This window comes from Homarus americanus, unplaced genomic scaffold, assembly GCF_018991925.1.
Source record: "Homarus americanus isolate GMGI-L3 unplaced genomic scaffold, GMGI_Hamer_2.0 scaffold34360, whole genome shotgun sequence".
In the NCBI taxonomy this organism is placed as follows: Eukaryota; Metazoa; Arthropoda; class Malacostraca; order Decapoda; family Nephropidae; genus Homarus; species Homarus americanus.
The window spans coordinates 4,032,296-4,055,883 of NW_024739403.1; the positions used below are offsets into that span (position 1 = coordinate 4,032,296).

At 44.4% G+C, this 23,588-nt stretch overlaps 2 protein-coding genes across 2 annotated transcripts in view; both read left to right on the forward strand.

Annotated features, from left to right (window-relative positions):
- Positions 1 to 628: 628 nt before the first annotated feature.
- Positions 629 to 11,761, forward strand: LOC121874662 (oxytocin receptor-like). Its single transcript, XM_042378893.1, has 3 exons — positions 629 to 2,044; positions 5,389 to 5,501; positions 11,344 to 11,761. Exons 1-3 carry the CDS (start codon positions 862 to 864, stop codon positions 11,461 to 11,463), a joined length of 1,416 nt encoding a protein of 471 aa, XP_042234827.1. The 5' UTR covers positions 629 to 861; the 3' UTR covers positions 11,464 to 11,761.
- A 6,956-nt stretch (positions 11,762 to 18,717) lies between these two features.
- Positions 18,718 to 23,588, forward strand: part of LOC121874615 (glutamate receptor ionotropic, kainate 2-like) — a 17,936-nt gene continuing 13,065 nt past the window's right edge. The window contains exon 1 of the mRNA XM_042378843.1: positions 18,718 to 18,934. Within this exon, the coding sequence (XP_042234777.1) occupies positions 18,718 to 18,934 (217 nt within the window). The remainder of the gene's footprint in view (positions 18,935 to 23,588) is intronic.

Consider the following 23,588-nt stretch of genomic DNA (forward strand, 5'->3'; position numbering starts at 1 on the left):
TGTGGTGCAGTAACTCCTCCACAGGTGTTGACATGAAGGACCTCACGTGATGCAGTAACTCCTCCACAGGTGTTGACATGAAGGACCTCATGTGGTGCAGTAACCCCACGTGATGCAGTAACTCGTCCACAGTGTTGTTATGAGTAACTTCATATGACGTCGTAGCAACTCAATCAAAACGTCGCAGTGTTGTGGTGACACCTTGTGGTCTCTGCCAAGTGGTGTTGTAGTACAGTACAATACCTCACAGTTAGGTGTAAGGACGACCCACAGTTTTTCCTAGAGTGGACTGTTTAACACTAAACCTCCTGGTGAGCTGAAGATGGTATGTTCCCTTGGGCGGTTTTATCTGGGTACCCTGGGTCCTTACTGTTTGGTGTGAAGGTTAACTTGGCCACCACTATCAGCTGTTAGTGTTTACCGTTGACATCACTGGCCTAAACACTGTCCAACAATAATTTCATTCCTTTCCCAAATGAAATTGTCACTTTTGGCGGGATTTTCCTGATATCCCGGAGAGGAGGGGTGGAGGGAGGGGAGGGTTATGGGCCAACAGCCACAGCAGCCTTATTTATTTACCTTTCCATGTACTAATACAATGTTTCTTGGCAGATTTACCTACACGAGGGAGCTTCACCAGTAGGTGCTGGTGGCCTCTACATCACCAACCACGCTCTCACGGTCACCATGTCGGGCGTGATCACCACTATGTTACTATGTGCACCAAGTATAATATGTGTTCCATGACTCCTGTCGGGACCACCACGGAAGGACTGAGCACCATTAGGTTGACATAAGCATCATTACGTTATCGTAAGCATTGCTGCATCTGTCACGAATATAAGCACCACCACGCCTGTCATGAGCACCACCACGCCTGTCATGAGCACCACCACACCTGTCATGAGCAACACCACGCCTGACATGAGCACCATAACACCCAACTCAAGCAACACATTACCTAATACTGACCTCTTTGTGACCCTGAGTGCCGAGGCGGTGGGTCGCTTCATGATCAAGAAGATGGAGGAGCTCAGCACCCACTTGGGCCTCAACACCTCCACCCTCTACGACGAGCTCCACAGTTTCGCCAAGGACAGCTTTCCTGCCAGCACTGGCGACGTGACAACGATCCTGGCGAAGGAGGACTTCCGGAACTCTGCCTTGGCGGTGGTGGAGATCGTGGTGTTGGTGCTGATCATGGTCGTGGCGGTAATCGGAAACGTGTTTGTGTTGATCGCTCTGTGGCGTCACTCGCTCTTCCAGCCCATGTCGCGGTGTTACCTGTTCATGCTGCACCTGAGCCTGGCTGACCTGCTCGTCGCCCTCCTCAACATCCTCCCGCAGCTCATCTGGGAGATCACCTACCGCTTCCGAGGGTCTGACCTCCTGTGTCGCTTGGTCAAGTACGCCCAAGTGTTCGTGCTCTACGTGTCAACTTACGTCCTGGTTTTCATGGCAGTGGACCGTGCCCGCGCCGTGCAGGGTAGTGGGCGTGGGTCACTGCGGGCGGCGAGGCTGATGGTGGCGGGGGCGTGGGTGTTGGGGCTAGTCCTGGCAACGCCCCAGACGCTGCTCTTCGCCGTGAGGGAGGTGGAGCCCGGCGTGCTGGACTGCTGGGTGGTGTTCGAGCTGGTGAGTGAACGCATGTACGTGACGTGGTTCGTGGTGTCCGTATTCCTGCTGCCCCTGGCCATCATCGCCGTCTGCTACGGCTACATCTGTTGGGCAGTGTGGCACAGCGCGGGCACCACTTCACCCAGATCTGCATTGAGACGCCGCCTGTGTTTCGGCTGTCTGCGGTGGCAATCCAGCGCTCCTTCTGAGAGGAGAATGAGTATGGAGCTACAGCCCATCTCCAGAGTGAGGGGAGGCAGTCATCACCACCACCTGCCGCATGCCATCACCCCTGTGGTGGACAAGGTGTCCGCCGCCAAGATGAAAACCGTTCGCATGACCTTGACCATAGTCTTCGCCTTCGCCATCTGTTGGGCACCCTTCTGCATTGCTCAACTCCTCACGGTCTACAACAAACCCCAGGACTGTGAGTAATACTTTCTCTCGCTCTTAGTGACTGTGTGTGTGTGTGTGTGTGTGTGTGTGTGTGTGTGTGTGTGTGTGTGTCCTCACCAAGGTGGTATAAAGCAAAACGATAATCTATAATCACTAAATTATCATTTCAACAAACTAAACTACACCGGATATGTCGCCATTAAACATGCATTTACTGGTTCGTAGAAAATTCAAACAATACACAAATCATCTGGATATTATTAGTGCAGGTAACCCTTATTTTTTGTTAATAAAATGTGTACATAAAATTTTATCGTCGACCGATTAATTCTACATGATACAAAGGACTAATTCCATTTCTTGTTTACGCACATACGGACTACCTCTAGGAAGTCCTGACACTGTAGTTGTTTATTAATTATCAAGGTCGATCATGACAGCCACATAAAGTATAGCTGTTAGGGCGAATTGGCAATTGAAAATGTTGCCATAATTCTACACGTAATACGAATTATATGAACAACAACAACAAAGAGTTAATTTCGACTTGCATTACGAGAAGCAAATAATAAAAGGTAAAAAAGCTTTTGGTGTGAGAATTTTTACGTAATTCAAACAGGATCTGGTGTTTGATATTGATGTTGGATATAAACCTGGAATTATGTTTTAACACACACACACACATCCCACCTACCCACCGACCGACCCGCTCACCCACCCACCGACTCACCCACCCACCGACCGACCCGCTCACCCACCCACCGACTCACCCACCCACCGACCGACCCGCTCACCCACCCACCGACTCACCTACCCACCGACTCACCCACCCACCGACCGACCCGCTCACCCACCCACCGACTCACCCACCCCCCACATCCACCCAGACACACACCCACAGAAGTCCTAGAACATTCCTCCGGGCGATACACACACTCTTTATCTCTCTATGTCTCTCTCTTTCTCTCATGGGTAAATCTACCTCGTCGAGAGACATTATCCACTTCACTACGAGACACCATTTGATTTGACTAACACGAGACGATTTTATATCTTATTCAGCACTGAGAGACAATCCCCCCCCCCTCCGTACACGAGGTTAATCCACTATGCCCGTTAAGGGGGAGGGGGAGGGTGAGGGTGAGGGGGTGGGTGGAGGTGAGGGGGGTGAGGGTGAGGGAGGGGGTGATATCTTTTCCTCCCTGGACTCAAATTAAAGTGTTGTGATAACTCGGGGTGGAAAATTATGTTCCGAGAAATAACAAGAGTGATCGACTTGCTGATTGGTCCGGCTGGGTACACGAAACCATACGAGACTTTACAAGACCTTATGACATGTTAAATCTTACGAGGCTTTACAAGATTATATAAGATCTTACGAGACCACACGAGACCTGACAAGATTTTACGAGATTTTATAAGACCTTATGAAACATTATGAGACCTTAAGAGACCATACAAGACCATACAAGACTTTACGAGACTTTACGAGACCTCATGAGATCTTCCAAGACCTTACGAGATTTTGCAACACCTTAGACGATCTTACAATGCTGTTAAGGTCAATTTGCACACTATAAATGTCTTATTTGCACACACACACACACACACACACACACACATGACCTTAAGCTGTTGCGTCGCCACCAGGGATCTTATTACCACAATCAATCAATCACTCAATTAAACTTGTCTCATAACTTGGATTGAGTGACCGTGTCATTGTTAAGCCAGCGTCGTCACAGCGTAGTTTTGATGTTATTTTTAAATATTGATTTTGTGATTTATTTGACTCCAAAGAATTACATACATTCTGAGGTATTTACTTACGAGGCATATTTATTGTAGGAACTTCAGAGAATTTGACTATGTAGCGTAAACTGAGCATGTGTTTACCCCTCAGAGTGAAGCTTTGTAACCTAAGGTAAGACAACACCTACCTGAGTAAATTAAGACTAATTAGTAGTGACCTTAGCCAGTATTTACAGTTTCTCATTAGGTAATTAACACGGGAAGTCTATTCACATGAGACATTAAGGATTAATTAGAGGATATGAAGCAAACCATAATAACGACAACAGAACAATGGTATTAGTGTGTGTGTCTCTATATTAAACACGGATCACATAATCACGTAAGATATCACCTAACTATGAACGAGAGCTGACTTACGGGTAATGACGTCAGAGAATGCTAGGCAATGGGATTTGGGACAACTGCATCTTTTTTTTTCTTTTTCTTTTTTACGGGGAGTGGCCTACCCGGGCACAGGTCACTGACCCACATCGGGGCCTGGGGGGCGAAAATGTGATAATAATAATAATAATAATAATAATAATAATAATAATAATAATAATAATAATAATAATAATAATAATAATAATAATAATAATAATAATAATAATAATAATAAAGAATTACAAAAATGAAAAAAGATAAAAAGTGAGAAACGATATACAGTATGCTGTGTTGTCAATAGTAAGAGAAACAATTGAGACCCTGCAATTGTGTGTAAATGAGGCAGAAAGCCAGATCAGCAACCTGGGACTTGGTCACAATTTTCGTGGTGCCATATGGCAGCAGGGTCTACCATTAGACAACACATTATGCTTCCAATATCTTCCCAGGCGGTAGTACCTCCCTGTTTGGTAGCTGCCTACTTCCTACTACCTACCTTGGCGGGCACACATGATACGCTAAGCCTGAAAAAATTAAGTTAAATTGGATCGGGATTTGGTTCAGTGTGGGTGGCTCACGTCTGGTAGAGCCTGGCCGGGTTTAGCACTGAGAATTTCTCGGTTAGTAAATGATTTTTTTTCCTCCAATTTATCGTGTAGACGAAATGTGACCCTATTATATCTGTCCTTTTTAACAACCTATTGAGTGAAGACGTCTTTCTGTCATGTATACCTTCCTATAAGCTCCGTCACCTCACTTAACCTAATTTAACCCAACCTAATATAATATAACATAACATAACATAACCTAACCTAACCTAACCTAACCTAACCTAACCTAACCTGCGACAAAAAAAAACATTCATCGACCAACACACAAAAGCCCTTCCCATTTGTTGACACACACTATACCCATTGTTCATCACTGTCTGTCTCGGTGTGTGTGTGTGTGTGTGTGTATGTGTGTGTGTGTGTATGTGTGTGTGTGTGTATGTGTGTGTGTGTGTGTGTGTGTGTGTGTGTGTGTGTGTGAAAAACCATAAATCCGTCTGAATTAACACTGAAAAAACCATATGATTGCTGTAAATTAGTTTAGACGTACGTTCATTAACCCTTTGAGGATGATGGTTTAACCCTTCATGACTCAAAGGGTTAATCTGATTTAATACGCGGAGTCTCACCTCTTGCACCCCGACAGTGTCAACAATGAACCCCGTGGCGGTAGTGTGTATGCTGCTGGGCTCACTCAACAGCTGCACCAACCCCTGGATCTACCTCTACTTCAGCGGCACACTCCTCAACCAGCTGCGGGTACGTAAATGTAGTCTTCAACCAGCTGCGAGCACGTATACACACCTACACACACTCCACAACCAGCTGTGAGTATAGACACACCTACACACACCACAACCAGCTGCATGGATGTACACACACCACAACCAGCTGCAGGTATGTACACACTCCACACCCAGCTGCAGGTATGTACACACTCCACAACCAGCAGCGGGTAAGTACACACTCCACAATCAGCTGCAGATATGTATACACTCCATATTCTGCTCCAGGTATGTACACGCACACACACACACACACACACACACACACACACACACACACACACCTTAACATTTTATAAACTACTTGTAACACGCTGTTCCTCGCCTTTGATATAGAGATACGCTGTTATTGGCATAGTTACGAAATAATCTTCCCCGATCACCAAGTAATACAATAGCACTTAGGGGGAATTTTAAGACACTTTTCCAGCAACACGATATATTTTCGACCTCATTAAGCATTCTGAGCCGACTTTGTGTGTGTGTGGAGGGAAGCCAGGGATTTTGGGGGGGTTTTAGTGACTGGAATGATTGGGTTTTTTTCTGATTTTTAGAGCCTGCTGCGTCACATATTTTGTAAACTGTTATTCCTATTTCATTATTATTATTATTGCTATTACAGTTACCAGTTATTATTATTATTATTATTATTATTATTATTATTATTATTATTATTATTATGGTGGTTAAAGGCACTGCTACTTTCACCACTGCCACTATTACTACTACTATAGTTTCCTCACTCCAATACAACTGAGGCATAGGGATCAGTTTGTAACATGGCAGCTGATTGGCTAGCCGAGGGACACGGAACTCATTACAGTTCGTATTTATATTCTTATATTTTAAAGGATAATAACTATTGTGATTTGATCTCTGAAAATTATGAAAGAGCGATACAAAAAAGTAATTATCTCTTAATATACTGCAATGTAAATACGAGAGATTAATTACAAAAAAAAACTCGATTGACCTTTCCCGGACCCGTTAGCCAGCCAATCAGCTGCCTTGTTGCAAACTGAACCTAGGCCTCAGTTGCAAGCCTCTAGTGAATAGACTGCAGTATTATACTACTAAGGGGCGGATCCAGGAATATCAAAAAGGGGGGTCCAAGGAGTTATAGGTAGGAGAACATGGTGAGCACAGCGAACAAACCCAGCTGGGGGGGGGGGGTCTGTAATCCTCCCCCCCCCGGAAATTTTTTGAAACCTAACTAATGTCATAGGCATTTTGAGGCCATGTGCACTTCATATTGATAGATATTTGAGGTCAATAGTAATTACTTTTTACTATACCAAAACGCCTGAATACTATACTATACTGCATTAAAGAAAAAGTATTATTGAAATTTTCTCATAAAAAAGGGGGGGCTGGGGTCCCAACCCTCAGAACCCACGCTAGATCCCCCCCCCCTACTACTACTACTACTGCTGGCATCACACTCCACCACCACGGAAACTCACTCTTGTAAATAAACAGTAAGAAACATCTCAGAGTAATGTAGCAAAATGTGTCAAAAATACAACCTGTTTATATAACCTACACGGGTAATCTCTCTCTCTCTCTCTCGCTGATTAACCTGCACGACTGACGCAGGTAATTTCCGCCGACAATAGCACTTTCCAGGAATGACACCACTACACCCCACCACTACCTCATCTCCCCACACCGCTACACCCCCTATACCTTTATCTCCCTTCAACAATACACCCCATCACCCTCATCTCCCCACACCACTACACCCCACTACCACCTCATCTCCCCACACACCACTACACCCCACTACCACCTCATCTTCCCACACCACTACACCCCACTATGGAGCAAGTAACAAGATCACTAGATTACAAGATGTTGTAACCGCTAGATTAAGGTTAGGATATAAGTACCCTTGGCAGTATGTTCCTCAAGCAGATGTAAACAAAACTAAATGTAAAGTGTGTGGCCATACATATGGCCACACACTTGAACACTACTTCCTCGACTGTGTGAAGATAGAACCTTTTAGGGACAGGTCCAAGCACACTGTGTGTGAAATGGCACAACACTTCATCTCTAATGGCAAGATAGCCGACATATTAGATTGTATCCACTTTTTTGCACTTAGTAACTATATCAGTTCTCATGTACAGAACCAAATACGCAATGTGGCAGTATCCCCACGTAAATGTGAATAACAAGTGTGAGGCCAGACATACTGCCTCACACGCCTGTTCTCACGCATTTGTGAATAAGTTACCCTTTATGTATAGAACTAAACAAATAATGTAAATGAAATACTGTGTAACTCTCAGTGCCATAATATCCTGACAACGGGGGTTAATTATTATGACCCTTTGTAAACCCTACTCTGTAATCCTTTTGCGCTACCGCTCACAGGATGAGTGTGGGGTGCACAATAAAGTAGCCGCTGCAAGCGGCAAAATAAAAAATCAATCAACCACTACCACCTCATCTCCCTACACCACTACACCCCACTACCACCTCATCTCCCCACACCACTACACCCCACTACCACCTCATCTCCCTACACCACTACACCCCACTACCACCTCATCTCCCTACACCACTACACCCCACTACCACCTCATCTCCCCACACCACTACACCCCACTACCACCTCATCTCCCTACACCACCACCCCAACACCCACAACACCCCTACCCCCCATCCCCACACCACTACACCCCACTACCACCTCATCTCCCACACCACACACCCCCACTACCACCTCATCTCCCACACCACTACACCACACCACCCCCACCACCACCCCACCACCCCACACACACCCCACTACCACCCATCTCCCACCCACTACACCCCACTACCACCTCATCTCCCACACCACACACACCCCCTACCACCTCATCTCCCCTACACCCACCACCCATCTCCCACCACCACCCCTACCTCATCTCCCCACCACCACACCCCACTACCACCTCATCTCCCCACACCACTACACCCCACTACCACCTCATCTCCCTACACCACTACACCCCACTACCACCTCATCTCCCCTACACCACTACACCCCTACCACCTCATCTCCCCACACCACTACACCCCTACCACACCTCCCATCTCCCACACCCTACACCCCACTACCACCTCATCTCCCCACACCACTACACCCCACCACCTCATCTCCCCACACCACACACCCCACCCTCCCATCTCCCCACACACTACACCCACTACCACTCATCTCCCCCACACACACCCCACCTCATCTCCCACACCCACATACCTCCCTACCTCCTCATTCCCCCACCACTACACCCCACTACCACCTCATCTCCCCACACCACTACACCCACTACCACCTCATCTCCCCCACACCCACATACACCTCCCTACCTCCTCATCTCCCCACCCACATACCTCCACACTACCTCCCTCATCTCCCCACACCCCACTACCCCACCTCATCTCCCCCACACCACTACCCCCTACCACCTCATCTCCCCACACCCACATACCTCCACTACCTCCTCATTCCCCACACACCCTACACCCCACTACCTCATCTCCCCCACCCCTCCTTCCTCCACTACCTCCCTCATCTCCCCACACTACACCCCCTACCTCATCCCCCACCCCACTACCTCCACTACCTCCTCATCTCCCCACACCCCACAGACACTCTCAACACTAAATCCCAGAAACCCAAGCTACCTATCTTTCAATCCTTGCTCTATCCTGCCTGTCCTCCCCACTACCCCCCGTCTATCCTGCCTGTCCTCCCCACTACCCCCGTCTATCCTGCCTCTCCTCCCACTAACCCCCGTCTATCCTGCCTGTCCTCCCCACTACCCCCGTCTATCCTGCCTCTCCCCACTACCCCCCGTCTATCCTGCCTCTCCTCCCCACTACCCCGTCATCCTGCCTCTCCTCCCCCTCCCCCGTCTATCCTGCCTCTCCTCCCCACTACCCCCGTCCTATCCTGCCTCTCCTCCCCTACCCCCGTCTATCCTGCCTCACCTCCCCACTACCCCCGTCTATCCTGTCTCTCCTCCCCAATACCCCCGTCTATCCTGCCTCTCCTCCCCCCCCCCGTCTATCCTGCCTCTCCTCCCCACCTACCCCGTCTATCCTGCCTCACCTCCCCACTACCCCCGTCTATCCTGCCTCTCCTCCACCACTACCCCCGTCTATCCTGCCTGTCCTCCCCCACTACCCCCGTCTATCCTGCCTGTCCTCCCCACTACCCCGTCTATCCCTGTCCTCCCCACTACCCCCGTCTATCCTGCCTCTCCTCCCCACTACCCCGTCTATCCTGCCTCTCCTCCCTACCCCCCGTCTATCCTGCCTCACCTCCCTACCCCCGTCTATCGCCTCTCCTCCCACTACCCCCGTCCATCCTGCCTCCCTCCCCACTACCCCCGTCCATCCTGCCTCACCTCCCCACCCCCCCGTCTATCCTGACTGTCCTCCCCACTAACCTTGTCTCTTTGTCATTTCGTCGCCTCATACCTTATACTTTACCTTACTCCAGCGAACCTAATAAATTAATTCATAAACCTCTGTGTGTATGTAATAATAATAATAATAATAATAATAATAATAATAATAATAATAATAATAATAATAAACGGTTTATTAATAGAGTTGCAGCAGGTGGTTGAAAATATACAAACTTACATTTGATTTAGACATAATGATATGCGTTGAATACATTTACAGGGCTGTGTGTGTGTGTGTGTGTGTGACGTCCACTGTTTACACATTCAACAACTAATCAAGTAATATTCAGGGAAAAAAACATAAATATCAGAACAAACACCAAATGCCACAACAAATAACACACACACACACACACACACACACACACACACACACACACACACACACACACACACTATGCAACATATCAATAACCATAAAGACATTCCACGTATATACAAGCTTGTCGTGCGTTGATTGGTCCATATTTATCATGTCGGTCGCTCATTGGTCCTCGTCTCTAAGCTGTATGAAGGTAATTACTACAGAGTTTTAAGTTACCTGTGTCAAGGTGAACTGTCGGTCTTAACTGTGTTGACATGTGATTCTTTCCCCGTAGAGAGAGAGAGAGAGATAGGAAGGAACATCAGACAGATATTAGATAGATAGATAGATAGATAGTAGAATGAAGAAAGGGAATAGAAAACAGACGCAGAGTAAGGGAGAGAGACGACGACAGACACACAGAGATCGAAAATGAAATCAATGTGTGTGTGTGTGTGTGTGTGTGTGTGTGTGTGTGTGTGTGTGTGTGTGTTATCTTGAACTCAAACACTCAATTAAACCCCAAACATCCTAAAATACCCTTCCCTCCTTTCTCCCCTTATCCCATTTTCCCTTACCTTTCCCTCTTCCATACTTCCTTCTGCCCCCCCACCTCTCCTCCCCTTATCCCATTTTCCCTTACCTTTCCCTCTTCCTACTTCCTTCTCTTCCCTCTGTGAATGGTAATCGGATTATCATCTTGTGCTGTGTCAGTGTTCAGTCGTCTTACAGAGCTCGGTACACTAATGACCGACTGTCGAAGTTTAATGCTAAAATCCCTCCGGTGTGTTCATTTGTTCATCCTACTCTTCTCCTTCCTGTTCACATTTACTAAGTTCTGTTATTGTTCTCCTTACTGTTCACATTTACTACGTCCTGTTATTGTTCTCCTTACTGTTCTCTCTGTTTACTCAGTTAGTCACGTGTGTTCTATGTTGTGTTTGTTCTGCTGTTCATTGTGTTCTCTGTTGTGTTTGTTCTGCTGTTCATTGTGTTCTCTGTTGTGTTTGTTCTGCTGTTCATTGTGTTCTCTGTTGTTCCAGGTGGTCCTTGGGTTTGGACCAAGTTGTTCCAGCGACAACGTGTCCATTGGCGACCAAGAACCACAACAACGGCGCCACGACCCCAGCAGACGACCTGTCACCCACTCCAACGTAGTCTAACACGACGATGACGACAATAACCTAACCTAACCTAACCTAACACGACGACAACACCATAAAGAGAGAAAAAAGATAGTGTGGGGGGGGACTCTGCGACGAAACGACCCTCAAGTAAACGACCTTTCAGTAAACGACCAATTCCAGCTTGGTCTGACACGACAACATAACCTAAGAAGGACAATACGAGGAGTTAAGTGGAGCTATAAGCCAGCACAGGTGAGTGAAACAACACAGTGAATGTTTATATTATGGTGTAATGTTGTGAACTACATACGTGCATAGTGTAAGGCAATTTGGATAATAACCATATAGAATAGTGTATTTACTAACTGATGTATAATGTATGCATGTAATGGAATGTAATCAGTAGTTTACGAGTGTCTCACTTCTCCAGGTTTTGACCATATCAATCAATAAACGTTGAGTGGGTCCACGTTGAGAGTTTCTCTCGCCCTTAAGATGTGACGTCATCTAACTGTCGAACCATTCGGCAGTTAAAATCTTCTTGTTCTCAAAAAGGAATAAATACGGATCTAGGCAATTATTTTTCAACGAGTGACATTTTCGTAGAAAGGAATAATATTTTTAACATATTATTGTTTGTATACAAAATGTGGCTTGAGATGTTTATGGAGACTATGTTGTAATATTTGTAGACTGTTGTAATATGTTGTAAGTTACTGTAGTGTGGTGAGGACTACTGTGGTGTGGTGAGGGCTATTGTACTCTGCTACGGGCTATTGTAATCTGCTGTGTCTACTGTAGTGTGCAGAGGGCTACCACCGTTTTTATTGTAGTCTGCTGTCGACTACTGTATTTCCTACAGTCTGTCCTGGACTAGTATAGCCGCACCGTAAATTACACCACGTGTCTCTACTGTCGTCCAGCCTTTCGTCCAGCATCCTCAACCCGAATCCAAAACAACGGGGGAGGGTTAATACGGGTTTAGGAAGCTTGATGACCATTTCTTGTACTGCACCACCATCACGTTTGTCAGAGAGTTTCCTTGTGACTAAAGTAAAATAAACATTAACGAAATATGTCAACAGGAGCGTTTTCTAATTCCTCTGGGTTACGTTAGTTTCCCCTCGGTTCTGTTACTTAACCCCCTTAGTAACGCCTGTTTCCCTTCAGTTCTGTTAACCCCTTAGTTACGTTGGTTACCTTGTTAGTAGAGCATTTATCTCACTGTGGTTAATATAAAGAGAAGATAGAGACTAATACAGAGACACAAGACAGAGATAGAAGGAGAGAGAGAGAGAGAGAGAGAAGAGAGAGAGAGAGATAAGATGAGAGAGAGAGAGATAAGATGACAATGATGAGATGGAGACATATATTTATAGAGAGAGAGAGACATTAACACAGAAAAGAGACAATAAGAATAGAATGAAAGAGACACATACAGGGAGACTAACACAAGGGCAGAGAGAGAGAGAGGGAGGAGGGGATCCTACCAATCAGCTTACGTTCAATATATCGACAGATGGCGTAGTACACACACACACACACACACACACACACACACACACACACACACACACACACACACACACTCTCTCTCTCTCTCTCTCTCTCTCTCTCACTCATTCTTACATTACCATCTCTCTCATTTCCTCACCCCCTTTCTCCTCCTCCTCCTCCTCCTCCCTTTCTCCCCCATCTCTTCCTTCACCTTCCTCTCCTCCATCCCTCTCCCTCTTCTGCTCCGTCCATCCCTTTCCTTTCACCTCCTACTCAATCATTCCTTCCTTCCTTCCTCCTCCTCCTTCCATCCAAATTCCAACCCGGGACAGAATTCAATCAATCTCAATATTACTACAATAACAACAACAACAAATAACAAAAACAATATTATAATAACATCAAAAGTGAGGTTGTTTTGCATTGACTTTTACCTTGTATGTATCGTGTATGTATCGAGTTGCAATGTGTTTTAGTGTGTATGTATCGTGTTGTATCGTTCTCAATACCTCTCTGAAACAACACGATACTGAACTAACCCTCAACCCCCCGACTTCACCACCAATAAATATGTTTTCTCTTTCAATAACTGTTCTGAATTGGTTTTTCGAATTTCCTATAAAAAATAAACAAATAAATAAATAAAAGATTGTGTGCAATAGTTCTGTAATCTGAACTTAACCAATTAATTTCTCATGTGACAGTATATATATTCTTGGGTGTTAAAGCTAATGATCTATTTCTTTCTTTCCGTCTTTCTTTCCTTCTTTCTTTCTGTCTTTCTTTTTCTTTTCCTTTCCTTTCTTTCGTTATCTCTCTTTCTCTTTTTTTCTCTCTTTTATTCTTCTCTCTCTCTCTCTCTCTCTTTTGTGTACCCGAATATCCATCTATCCATTCAAGTTCACTCATAGGATAACAAGAGTCTTTCACAATTCACCTGACAGTACTTTTATCCAATCGCCTTTTTTTCAATTTACCACTACAGTACAGTGCAGTACAGGACAGGTTGACAGATACTATTTGTTTAGCTTGTAGTATGTGTACCTTAGCTTGAAGTATGTATACCTTAGCTTGAAGTATGTATACCTTAGTCAGAAGTATGTGTACCTTAGCTTGAAGTATGTGTACCTTAGCTTGAAGTATGTGTACCTTAGTTTGAAGTATGTATACCTTAGCTTGAAGTATGTTTATCTTCAGACACACACACACACACACACACAAAATATTGTATGTAGAATTATGAAAAGTTTATGAAAGCGTGCCAAGAATCATACTAGGGTGATAGCAAATATTTCAAAACATGGGGGGGCAGATATTGGAGAACAAAGACAGGTAGGTAAACACAGAGAGAGAGAGAAGAAAAAAAAAAAAAAAAAGAAGAGAGAGAAACAGACAATAGCAATAGCAACAGAATACAAATACAAAACAGTGTCGATATTCAGACAGATTTTGAACTTTAATTTTGTCCTCTGTACTGATATCAGGTTAATCTATCTCTTAAGGTAGAGTCTCAGTGTAATTTTGATCCCATTTTACACGTGGATTTGGTCAAATAGGTACTTAATAACATCTACTGTTACAAGCAATTTTCAACCCACAAACCTTTGAGAATTCTTGGGCAGGTAAGTACAGAGACGCCCAGGTGTTAGTTATGTTGACAACTTAATGTTAAATATCAATTACTCTTGAGTTTATGTTTGAGTTTACGTTGGAGTTTACATTTGAGTTTACGTTTGAGTTTACGTTTGAGTTCAACGTTTGAGTTTACGTTTGAGTTTACGTTTGAGTTTACGTTTGAGTTTACGTTTGAGTTCAACGTTTGAGCTTACGTTTGAGTTTAACGTTTGAGTTTACGTTTGAGTTTACATTCGAGTTCCCGTATTTCACGTCCATTTCCGTTCACTAATGGATGCTGCTGGCTACTTACCCTCACCACATACTTTTATTACTTATCTTTTTACTCTCTCCCTCATACCTCCCTCCCTACTCCAAATTCCCCTCCCTTCCCCTCCCTCTGCTACTCCAAACTCCCCCTATCTCCTCCTCCCAGTCACCACTAAAATTCCTTCCCCTCCCACCCTTCTCCTAACCCTCCATTATAACAATACAGTATAATCACTTTTTTTCGATGGGGGGGGAGAGAGGAGGGAGGGTAGGGGAGGGGGGTAGGGGGAGGGGAGAGGGGTGAGAAACAACAACATCTAACGGCAGTGAGGAGTGGTCAAGCCCCAGAAGGCTTCACGCAATCATCTCCATGGCACCTATACGTGAAAGAGGTGCGCAATATATAGATGGGGGAGAGATAGAGAGAGTGCGCAATATATAGATGGGGAGAGATAGAGAGAGTGCAATATAGATGGGGAGATAGAGAGAAATAAGATGGGAGAGAAAAGTAAGTGATATAGATGGAGAGAGTGCATATAGATGGAGAGAGATAAGAGAGTGCGCATATATAGATGGGGAGAGATAGAGTGCGCAATATATAGATGGAGAGAGATAGAGAGAGGTGCAATATAGATGGAGAGATAGAGAGAGTGCAATATATAGATGGAGAGATAGAGAGGCAATATATAGATGGGGAGAGATAGAGAGAGGTGCACAATATAGATGGAGAGAGATAGAGAGAGGTGCAATATATAGATGGAGAGATAGAGAGGCAATATATAGATGGAGAGAGAAGAGAAGGAGAGAGATAGAGAGAGTGCAAAATATATAGATGGAGAGAGATAGAGAGAGGCATATATAGATGGAGAGATAGAGAGAGGCAATATATAGATGGAGAGATAGAGAGAGGTGCAATATATATGAGAGATAGAGAGAGTAGATGGAGAGAGAGAGAGAGGCGCAATATATAGATGGGGAGAGATAGAGAGAGTGCAATATATAGATGGAAGAGATAGAGAGAGTGAATATAGATGGAGAGAGATAGTGCAATATATAGATGGAGAGAGTAGAGAGAGGCAATATATAGATGGAGAGATAGAGAGAGTGCAATATATAGATGAGAGAGTAGAGAGTGCAATATAGATGGAGAGAGATAGAGTGCAATATATAGATGGAGAGATAGAGAGCAGGCAATATATAGATGGAGAGAGAGAGAGAGAGGCAATATATAGATGAGAGATAGAGAGAGTGCGCAATATATAGATGGGGAGAGATAGAGAGAGTGCAATATAGATGGAGAGAGATAGAGATAGAGAGGCAATATATAGATGGAGAGATAGAGAGAGGTGCAATATATAGATGGAGAGATAGAGAGAGTGTGCATATAGATGGAGAGAGATAGAGAGAATAGATGGGGAGAGATAGAGAGAGGCGCAATATATAGATGGAGAGAGATAGAGATAGATAGATAGATAGATAAAAACAGAGAGGCAGATACAGTGAGAGAAGAGAAAGTGAGGTCGATAAAGAGAGAGACAGAGGATAGAGACACGGATAAAAAGAGAGACCAAGAGCGAGCGAGAGAGAAAGACACAGACAGACAGACAGACAGACAGACAGACAGACAGACAGACAGACAGATAGATATCAGACAGACAGACAGACAGACAGACAGACAATTAAACAAACATACTACACCAGTGCTTCAGTCATCAATCAGTAATACCAACATATCATAAATTCGCCAGACAATCTACATAATGAATAAATTAAATATAACGTTCAACCTAACCTAACCTAACCTAACTTAAAATCTATCCTAACTTAACCTAACCTAACCTAACCTAACCTAAAACTTAAAACGGTATAGCTATAAGCGGTTAAATATATATAAGAAATGTGTTCAGGTTAGGCTAGGTTAGGTTAGGTTAGGCTAGGTTAGGTACACTATGTCGTTAATGACCATTTTTCCTACCAGTGGATTCTGTCTATCTATCTATCTGTCCATCTATCTATCTATTTTACCCTAACTTACATAATTTGGAGATTCAAAGTTCACAGAGATTTAATTAAGCACCAGGAAGCTGTTAATCCCTCAGGAGCAGGACAATTACAGCAGTTGGGAGTCTCCTGTGGCCTCGTCTTGGGGGGAGGGGGAGAATATAACTGTATACATGGGGGAGGGGTGAGGGGTGGGGAGGGGGGGCGTGAGGGGGTGGGGGGGGTAGGGGAGGGGGAGGGGTGAGGGGAGGGGTGAGGAGGGAGGGGGAGGGGGAGGGGGGAGGGGGTGGGGGGCAGGGGGGTAGGGTGGGGTAGGGAGGGGGAGGGGTAGCTGTTCATTCAGTGCTGGTGAATCTTTCCTTCATTGATTCTCAGGTGTTGGCGAGGTGATATTTTTACCTCCGCTATGTCTCATTAGTTGCAATAGGGAACAGTGTCGTCACGCCAAACAGCTGTGTCATATGGCAGGTATTAGTGTCATACGCCAGGCAGGGATCGTAAGCCGTAATTTATAGCAGTAGTCAAAAGCAGGTAACAGTGTCGTGTGCCGACCAGTCGCCAAACCAGCAGCAGCAGTCACAAACTAGGCAAGTGTTACAACCAGGCAGCAGTGTCACAACCAGGGCAGCAGGCAACCAAGGCAGCAGTGTCACAAACTAGGCAGCAGTGTCACAACCAGGCAGCAGTGTTACAAACCAGGCAGCAGTGTCACAAACTAGGCAGCAGCGTCACAAACCAGGCAGCAGCGTCACAACCAGGCAGCAGCGTCATACGCCAGGTAGCACGGTCAGTACTGGGGTGATGTCGTACGTAACAAGACTATCGACTTCCGACTGCCGGTCCCGAGGCTGACAGGTGGTAGTGTATTTAATGGTTTGGCTGGCGGCTAGACTCCCACCACTCTGACACACTCACTCGGATACGCAGGTAAGGACATACACTCGGACAAGCGAGAGGACAAGGCATGGCCGCAAGTATTATTCTGACTTCTCGATGGTAACCTTAGTCCTTGGATCATCGGATGACGTCAAATATATCTGCGGATGTCCTGTAGGATTCTCGGACCTTTAATTGAACCTGGACTTGCTATCAACCCCCCACCTTAGGGACTTCAAATAGGATCCTGACCCCTTAATAGAAATCTCTGGTGCCTTACTTAGGATTCTAAACCATTACCATAAATAACATCCTTCTGAATTTCTTTTAGGATTCCCAGGTCTTTTAAATAGAACTCCGAGCCCATGGTAGAATTTCCAGTCCCCTTAATTAGGATTCCGAATACTTACTAGGATCCATGAGTACTTTAAGGAGGAATTCTGACGCCTATAAGATTAACAGATCCTTATAATGATATCAAATCCACAATTCAAACACCACATAAGATCCCTAGACCTTCAATTCTGTATCCGAATAGAAAGGAACGCTTAACTCCTTTGCATTGGGATCCCCAGTGCTTACAGGATCCCTAGACGCTTCAAATACCTGTCAATTTTATCCTCAAGGACCCAAATAAAGATGTGATAAATGTAGAGCCGTCATCCTCTTGCTGGTAAACGCAATATGTACCGCAGTGTTGGAAAGGTACCGCAAAAAGTGACCGCTACGCCATAATCATTTCATTTATTTTTCTCAGAGGACATGCAACAATCGCAAATAACCTAATCTAACCTAACCTAACCTAATCTAGCCTAACCTAACCTAAAGCTGAATCGTAAGCAGTATATTTAGCCATTAAGAATATACTCGGACACAAATTTAAGGTTACTTTTTATCAACTAACAGACGACAGAACTAAACAGAACGGTCAACAGAACACCGTTAACAGCGAGTCTCACACAAAGCAAAAGAACAACAGAGTCAGCTGATCAGGGACGTCATCAATCAGTCAGCTGATTCTCGTAAACAAGGATGACGGAGGCGGTCAGGATATGGGAAGTCTTACCTCCTCCTAGGGCACTTGGACCTCTCTTAACCTCCTGTAGTCACGCAAATGATGCCCCTCACGCCGCCTCCTTCAACGACCACAGAGTTCTCGCCACCGATGCGAGGACGTGGAGTATCTTCTTCAGCGACTACATCCAGTACCACAACTACGAGAACATATACTTCCTTACACGACACAATGGTGAGTGCCGCCAGCGAGAGAGACATGTAGGGTGTCCCAGAAAAATGTCCCTGCCTACCTGCTCTCTGCCTCCTCCTGCCTGCTCCCTGAGACACTGTTAGTTGAAGGGAGGGAGGGAAACAGGGAGCAGGGAGAGAGGGAGGCAGGGACCAGGCAGGAGAGGAGGCAGGGAGCAGGGAGGGAGACAAGGAGACAGGGAGCAGGCAGGGAGAGAGGGAGGCAGGGAGCAGGGAGGGAGGCAAGGAGGCAGGGAGACTTTTGTGGGACGCCCTATATTAGCTCATTGTATTGTTAAGAGAGTTACATATTACAGTATTTACTATTATCTGTAATAAAAACAATAACAACAAACAAAAATCACTTAAAAATACATAAAAAAAACAAGAGCAGCCAAACAAACACAAGAGATTAGTAACACAACACACGTCATTACTGTATAACAAGAGCTGCTTATGTAAATATTTGTTTTACAGTATAAATAACGCTGAATCCCCTTTATGTTGTGTTGATATAACTAACGCATCTTTTCCCCAGTGCAAATAACGGTGATTAGTGGCAGTGGTGGTGTGAGTGGTACATCGGTGGTGTTAGTGGTACAGCGATGGTGTGTGGTACAGTGGTGATGTTAGTGGTACAGTGGTGATGAGGTACAGTGGTGATGTGTGGTACATCGGTGGTGTTAGTGGTACAGCGTATGTGGTACAGTGGTGATGTTAGTGGTACAGTGGTGATGTTAGTGGTACAGTGGTGATGTGTGGTACATCGGTGGTGTTAGAAAAAGATTAGTAGTAGTAGTTGTAGTAGTAGTATAGAGGACAGTAGAAGGTTTGCCCTCCCAATGCGTGTGTGGTTCTTCCTATGACGTCGATCACGCCATGGTGTGCAAGAAAGGGGGGGCTTCATATGCATGAGGCATGACGAAGTAAGGGATCTCACAGCAAATATGTTGAAGGAAATCTGCCGTGATGTCAGGGTAGAACCGATCCTCCTTCCATTGGACGGTGAGATCTTCCAGGACTTCAAACACATCCAACGAAGCCCATGTTGACGTCAGTGCTCGAGGATTCTGGACGCGGGGACAGCGAGCCTTCTTCGACATCAGGAATTTTGATCCCATGGCCGCATGTCACCGTAACTAGCTCTCGATGCTGCACACAGGAGGAACGAGAACGACAAGATAAGGACATAGGGAGAGAATTCAGAACGTTGATCAAGGCAGCCCACTCCTCTAGTGTTCACAACCTCTGGTGGGATGGGACCAAGTGCAAAATGCTTCTACGCCAGACTCGCAGAGGTGCTGTCTTAACAGAAGCAGCAGCCCAGAAGTTATGTTACAGCCTGGATGAGATGTCGACTGTCCTTCTCTCTCCTTCGGTCGGCTTTGGTCTGCCTCAGGGGAACGTGAGTAACGGCCCCAAAGCCGACAACAGTTGCAGATATTGACTATGAGGCTACAGTCATAAAATGGCGGCGAATGTGTGGCTATTGGGGGAGGCTGGAGGCCATTTAAAAAAAAAAGTAGTAGTAGTAGTCACAATGTCGTTAAAACATTCCAGTGCGTCTAAATCAACAAACTTGTGTAGAAGCGAAAGTCTACAAGGCTCACGTTCTTAACAAATTAGTAACATATCAGTAGTGAACTTTGTTGAGTGAGAGAGGTGAGGGAGGGAAGGATGAGAGGGAGGAATGAGAGGGAGGGAGGGATGAGAGGGAGGATAAGAGTGAGGAGGGGATGGAAGAGAGACAGACAGAGATAGGAGGAGTGGGGGAAACTGGGGAAGTAGGAGAGAGGGAGAGAGTGAAGGGATGAAAGAGGGAGAGAAACTGAGGGAAAAATGGTAAAGGGAGAGATAATGAGTGGGAAGGATGGGAGAGAGTGAGAGAGAGAGAGGGAGGAATGGAAGGGGAAAGGGAATGAGTCGGATGGAATAGGGGAAAAAGGGAGAGTGTATAAGGGAATGACAATGGGAAAGAAATGGTGAGGAGGGAATGAGAGAGCATGTGGAAAGGATAAGGAAAGAAAGTCAGAAGGGAAATAGAAGAGAGAGAAGAAACAGAAGCGGTGGAAAGTGAGAGAAGGAGAGGGAATGGGAGAGAGAGAAGATGATAGAGAAATGTGAAAGGAGAGAGGGAGTTGAGAGAAACAGAGAGAGTGAGAGGAGAAGGAAATGAAAGAAAAGGGAGTTAAGATCCGAACAAGTTAAGATAAAGAAAGAAAGAAAGAAAGAAAGATCCAAAAGTACTGTAGGAAACAAAAAGAGATATTCGGAGTGTAACTAATGGAACACACTGTAGTAGGTATTCAAAGTGAGTTCGGATGGTCAGTGCTCGAAATGGATGTGCCAGGGATGTGCTGTAGGTGTTCGAAATATACTGTACGTGTATTGGCAGAGTTTTACCTGACTCCACCACCAGATACTGTAACTCTAGAACTAATCACAATTACAGGTTCAACTCTGACACCGGAGCACGAACCTGTTTATTAATGCAATACAGTTACATCGGCATATGGATTTTTGCGAGTTGCGGGTAAACGAGTGTGTGTGTGTGTGTGTGTGTGTGTGTGTGTGTGTGTGTGTGTGTGTGTGTGTGTGTGTGTGTGTCCTGCATTTCACTGTAGAGAAATGAAAAGTTGGTAATCAGAACAAGTTAGTTTATAATGAGTTCCTGAAATGGGACAGCGTAAATATGGCACACCGTATAATAAATCCTTAAGGGAACCCGTGAAGAAAACAAAAACTCATATTTCATCTGGTGACTAAACACCCAGATCATAACCTAACCCCCTCACATTTAGTGTTTGGTTGTTGTTGTAGTTGTTGTTGTGTTAATGCTATTATTGAGCTTCAACAACGGCCTTTAAAGAGCGTTACAAGATTAGTAATACATTAGTCCAACAAAACTACAAATTATGAGAGATAAAACTCACAGTGTGTTGGGGTGTTTAATGATCAGGTGACAACAGCATTAACATGGCCGGTCCAAATGAGAGCCTGAACCCTCTTGGTGGCACCTGATTTATACTGTACATTTATATCAAAGAATCATTATATATATATATATATATATATATATATATATATATATATATATATATATATATATATATATATATATATATATTGATAAAAATCACACAGGAAAAGGGAAACAACGGAGCACCACAGGCTTTCGTCTTTTATTCAAGACATCTTCGGTTACTTCAAGTGTCTTGAATAGACAACTCAAGTCCGTATTCCTGTTATCAAGACTATCTTATCCACGTTTTCATTGTGGATCTGCATAAAATATATATATATATATATATATATATATATATATATATATATATATATATATATATATATATATATATATATATATATATATATATATATATATATATATATTAAAATGTTACAACGTTTATCACTTTTAATTTATTTATTATTCATTTGTTGTTTTGTTTTGTTTTTTACATTTATATAATAAATATATACAGTACATATATTTTACAGCAAACTGTGGACGACACTTAAATTTTACATTGACTTTCACTCAGACATATTCATGACGTGTGTTCACTCTGTCTAATACCATGACTGCAAAAATATGTAGCGTGAATAAAATGAATGAATTTCTAGACCCAAGATCATTTTGCGCTCACTAGTGTATGTGACCCAGAACACAATATATGAAGAAAATGTATAAATGTTGATGACAGTCATCTTGGATTCCAATATGGTGGACGCTATCTGAATCCCTAATGTTAATCCTTATATTAAGTTCTGGAGAGAGACAGTGAAGTGAATCTCTGCAGTAACTTACAAGTCTATGATGAGCTGAGTTATCAAGAGGATACGACCCCACGCTGCTCACAAGGTAACCAAGAGCATTATTAGCTAGACTTACAGACCTGTCACTGATAACCTTACCTCCCTCACACAGAAATATTGTTTGTTTAATTTAAATTATCCAGTTCGCCCTAGATGGCCAAAACAGAGTGGCCAACTAGGAGGGTAGGCCCACCATGAACGAGTGGCCAAGCAAGGGTCACTACGAGGCTTGTATTTTTAAAAGACTGTTCAGTGGAGAATCGGCCAACAAGGGGTCAAAAATCCTAATAAACTACAAAAAGTGACGAGAGGAGCGAGTAGCCAAAAACAGATTGCAGAAAGGTATTCCCCAAAACGCGGCAACACAAGACAACTGGACGGTTACACCACAATAATCTGGATCACGTTCTCCGCCTTTTGTAGCATCAGTTCTCTATTAACAAATGTGTTGAACAAGACAGGAGTTCCTATACCATAGACGTAAAACATGATACACGCTTTCCACCTCGCATACATAAGTGACGACCTAAGTGCTGCGTGAAATACCTGTTGCTTTACAAATAAAAGTCACATCAATGTTCCGTCTGAGAAATGATACAAATATCATTATGTGACAGTTTGTTCCGGTTGTAAAATTTGATCGCCGGTGTTCGCCCAAATACGTACAGCTCAAGCAGTGTTTAATTACCAGGCCGTGTACGCCCAACTGCTTGGTAATTTGTTTTTCTTCTTTTTTTTTTTTACGGGTATGAGCCCACCTGGGCACAGGTCACTGACCCATATCGGGGCCTGAGGGCGAAAATGTAATACGTAATGACATTAATAATAATAATAATTCA

Coding starts and splice junctions, on each gene's coding strand:
- LOC121874662 (XM_042378893.1), top strand. CDS start 862: ATGAGCACCACCACGCCTGTCATGAGCACCACCACACCTGTCATGAGC. Junction 2,045..5,388: donor CTACAACAAACCCCAGGACT/GTGAGTAATACT, acceptor GCACCCCGACAG/TGTCAACAATGAACCCCGTG. Junction 5,502..11,343: donor CACTCCTCAACCAGCTGCGG/GTACGTAAATGT, acceptor CTGTTGTTCCAG/GTGGTCCTTGGGTTTGGACC.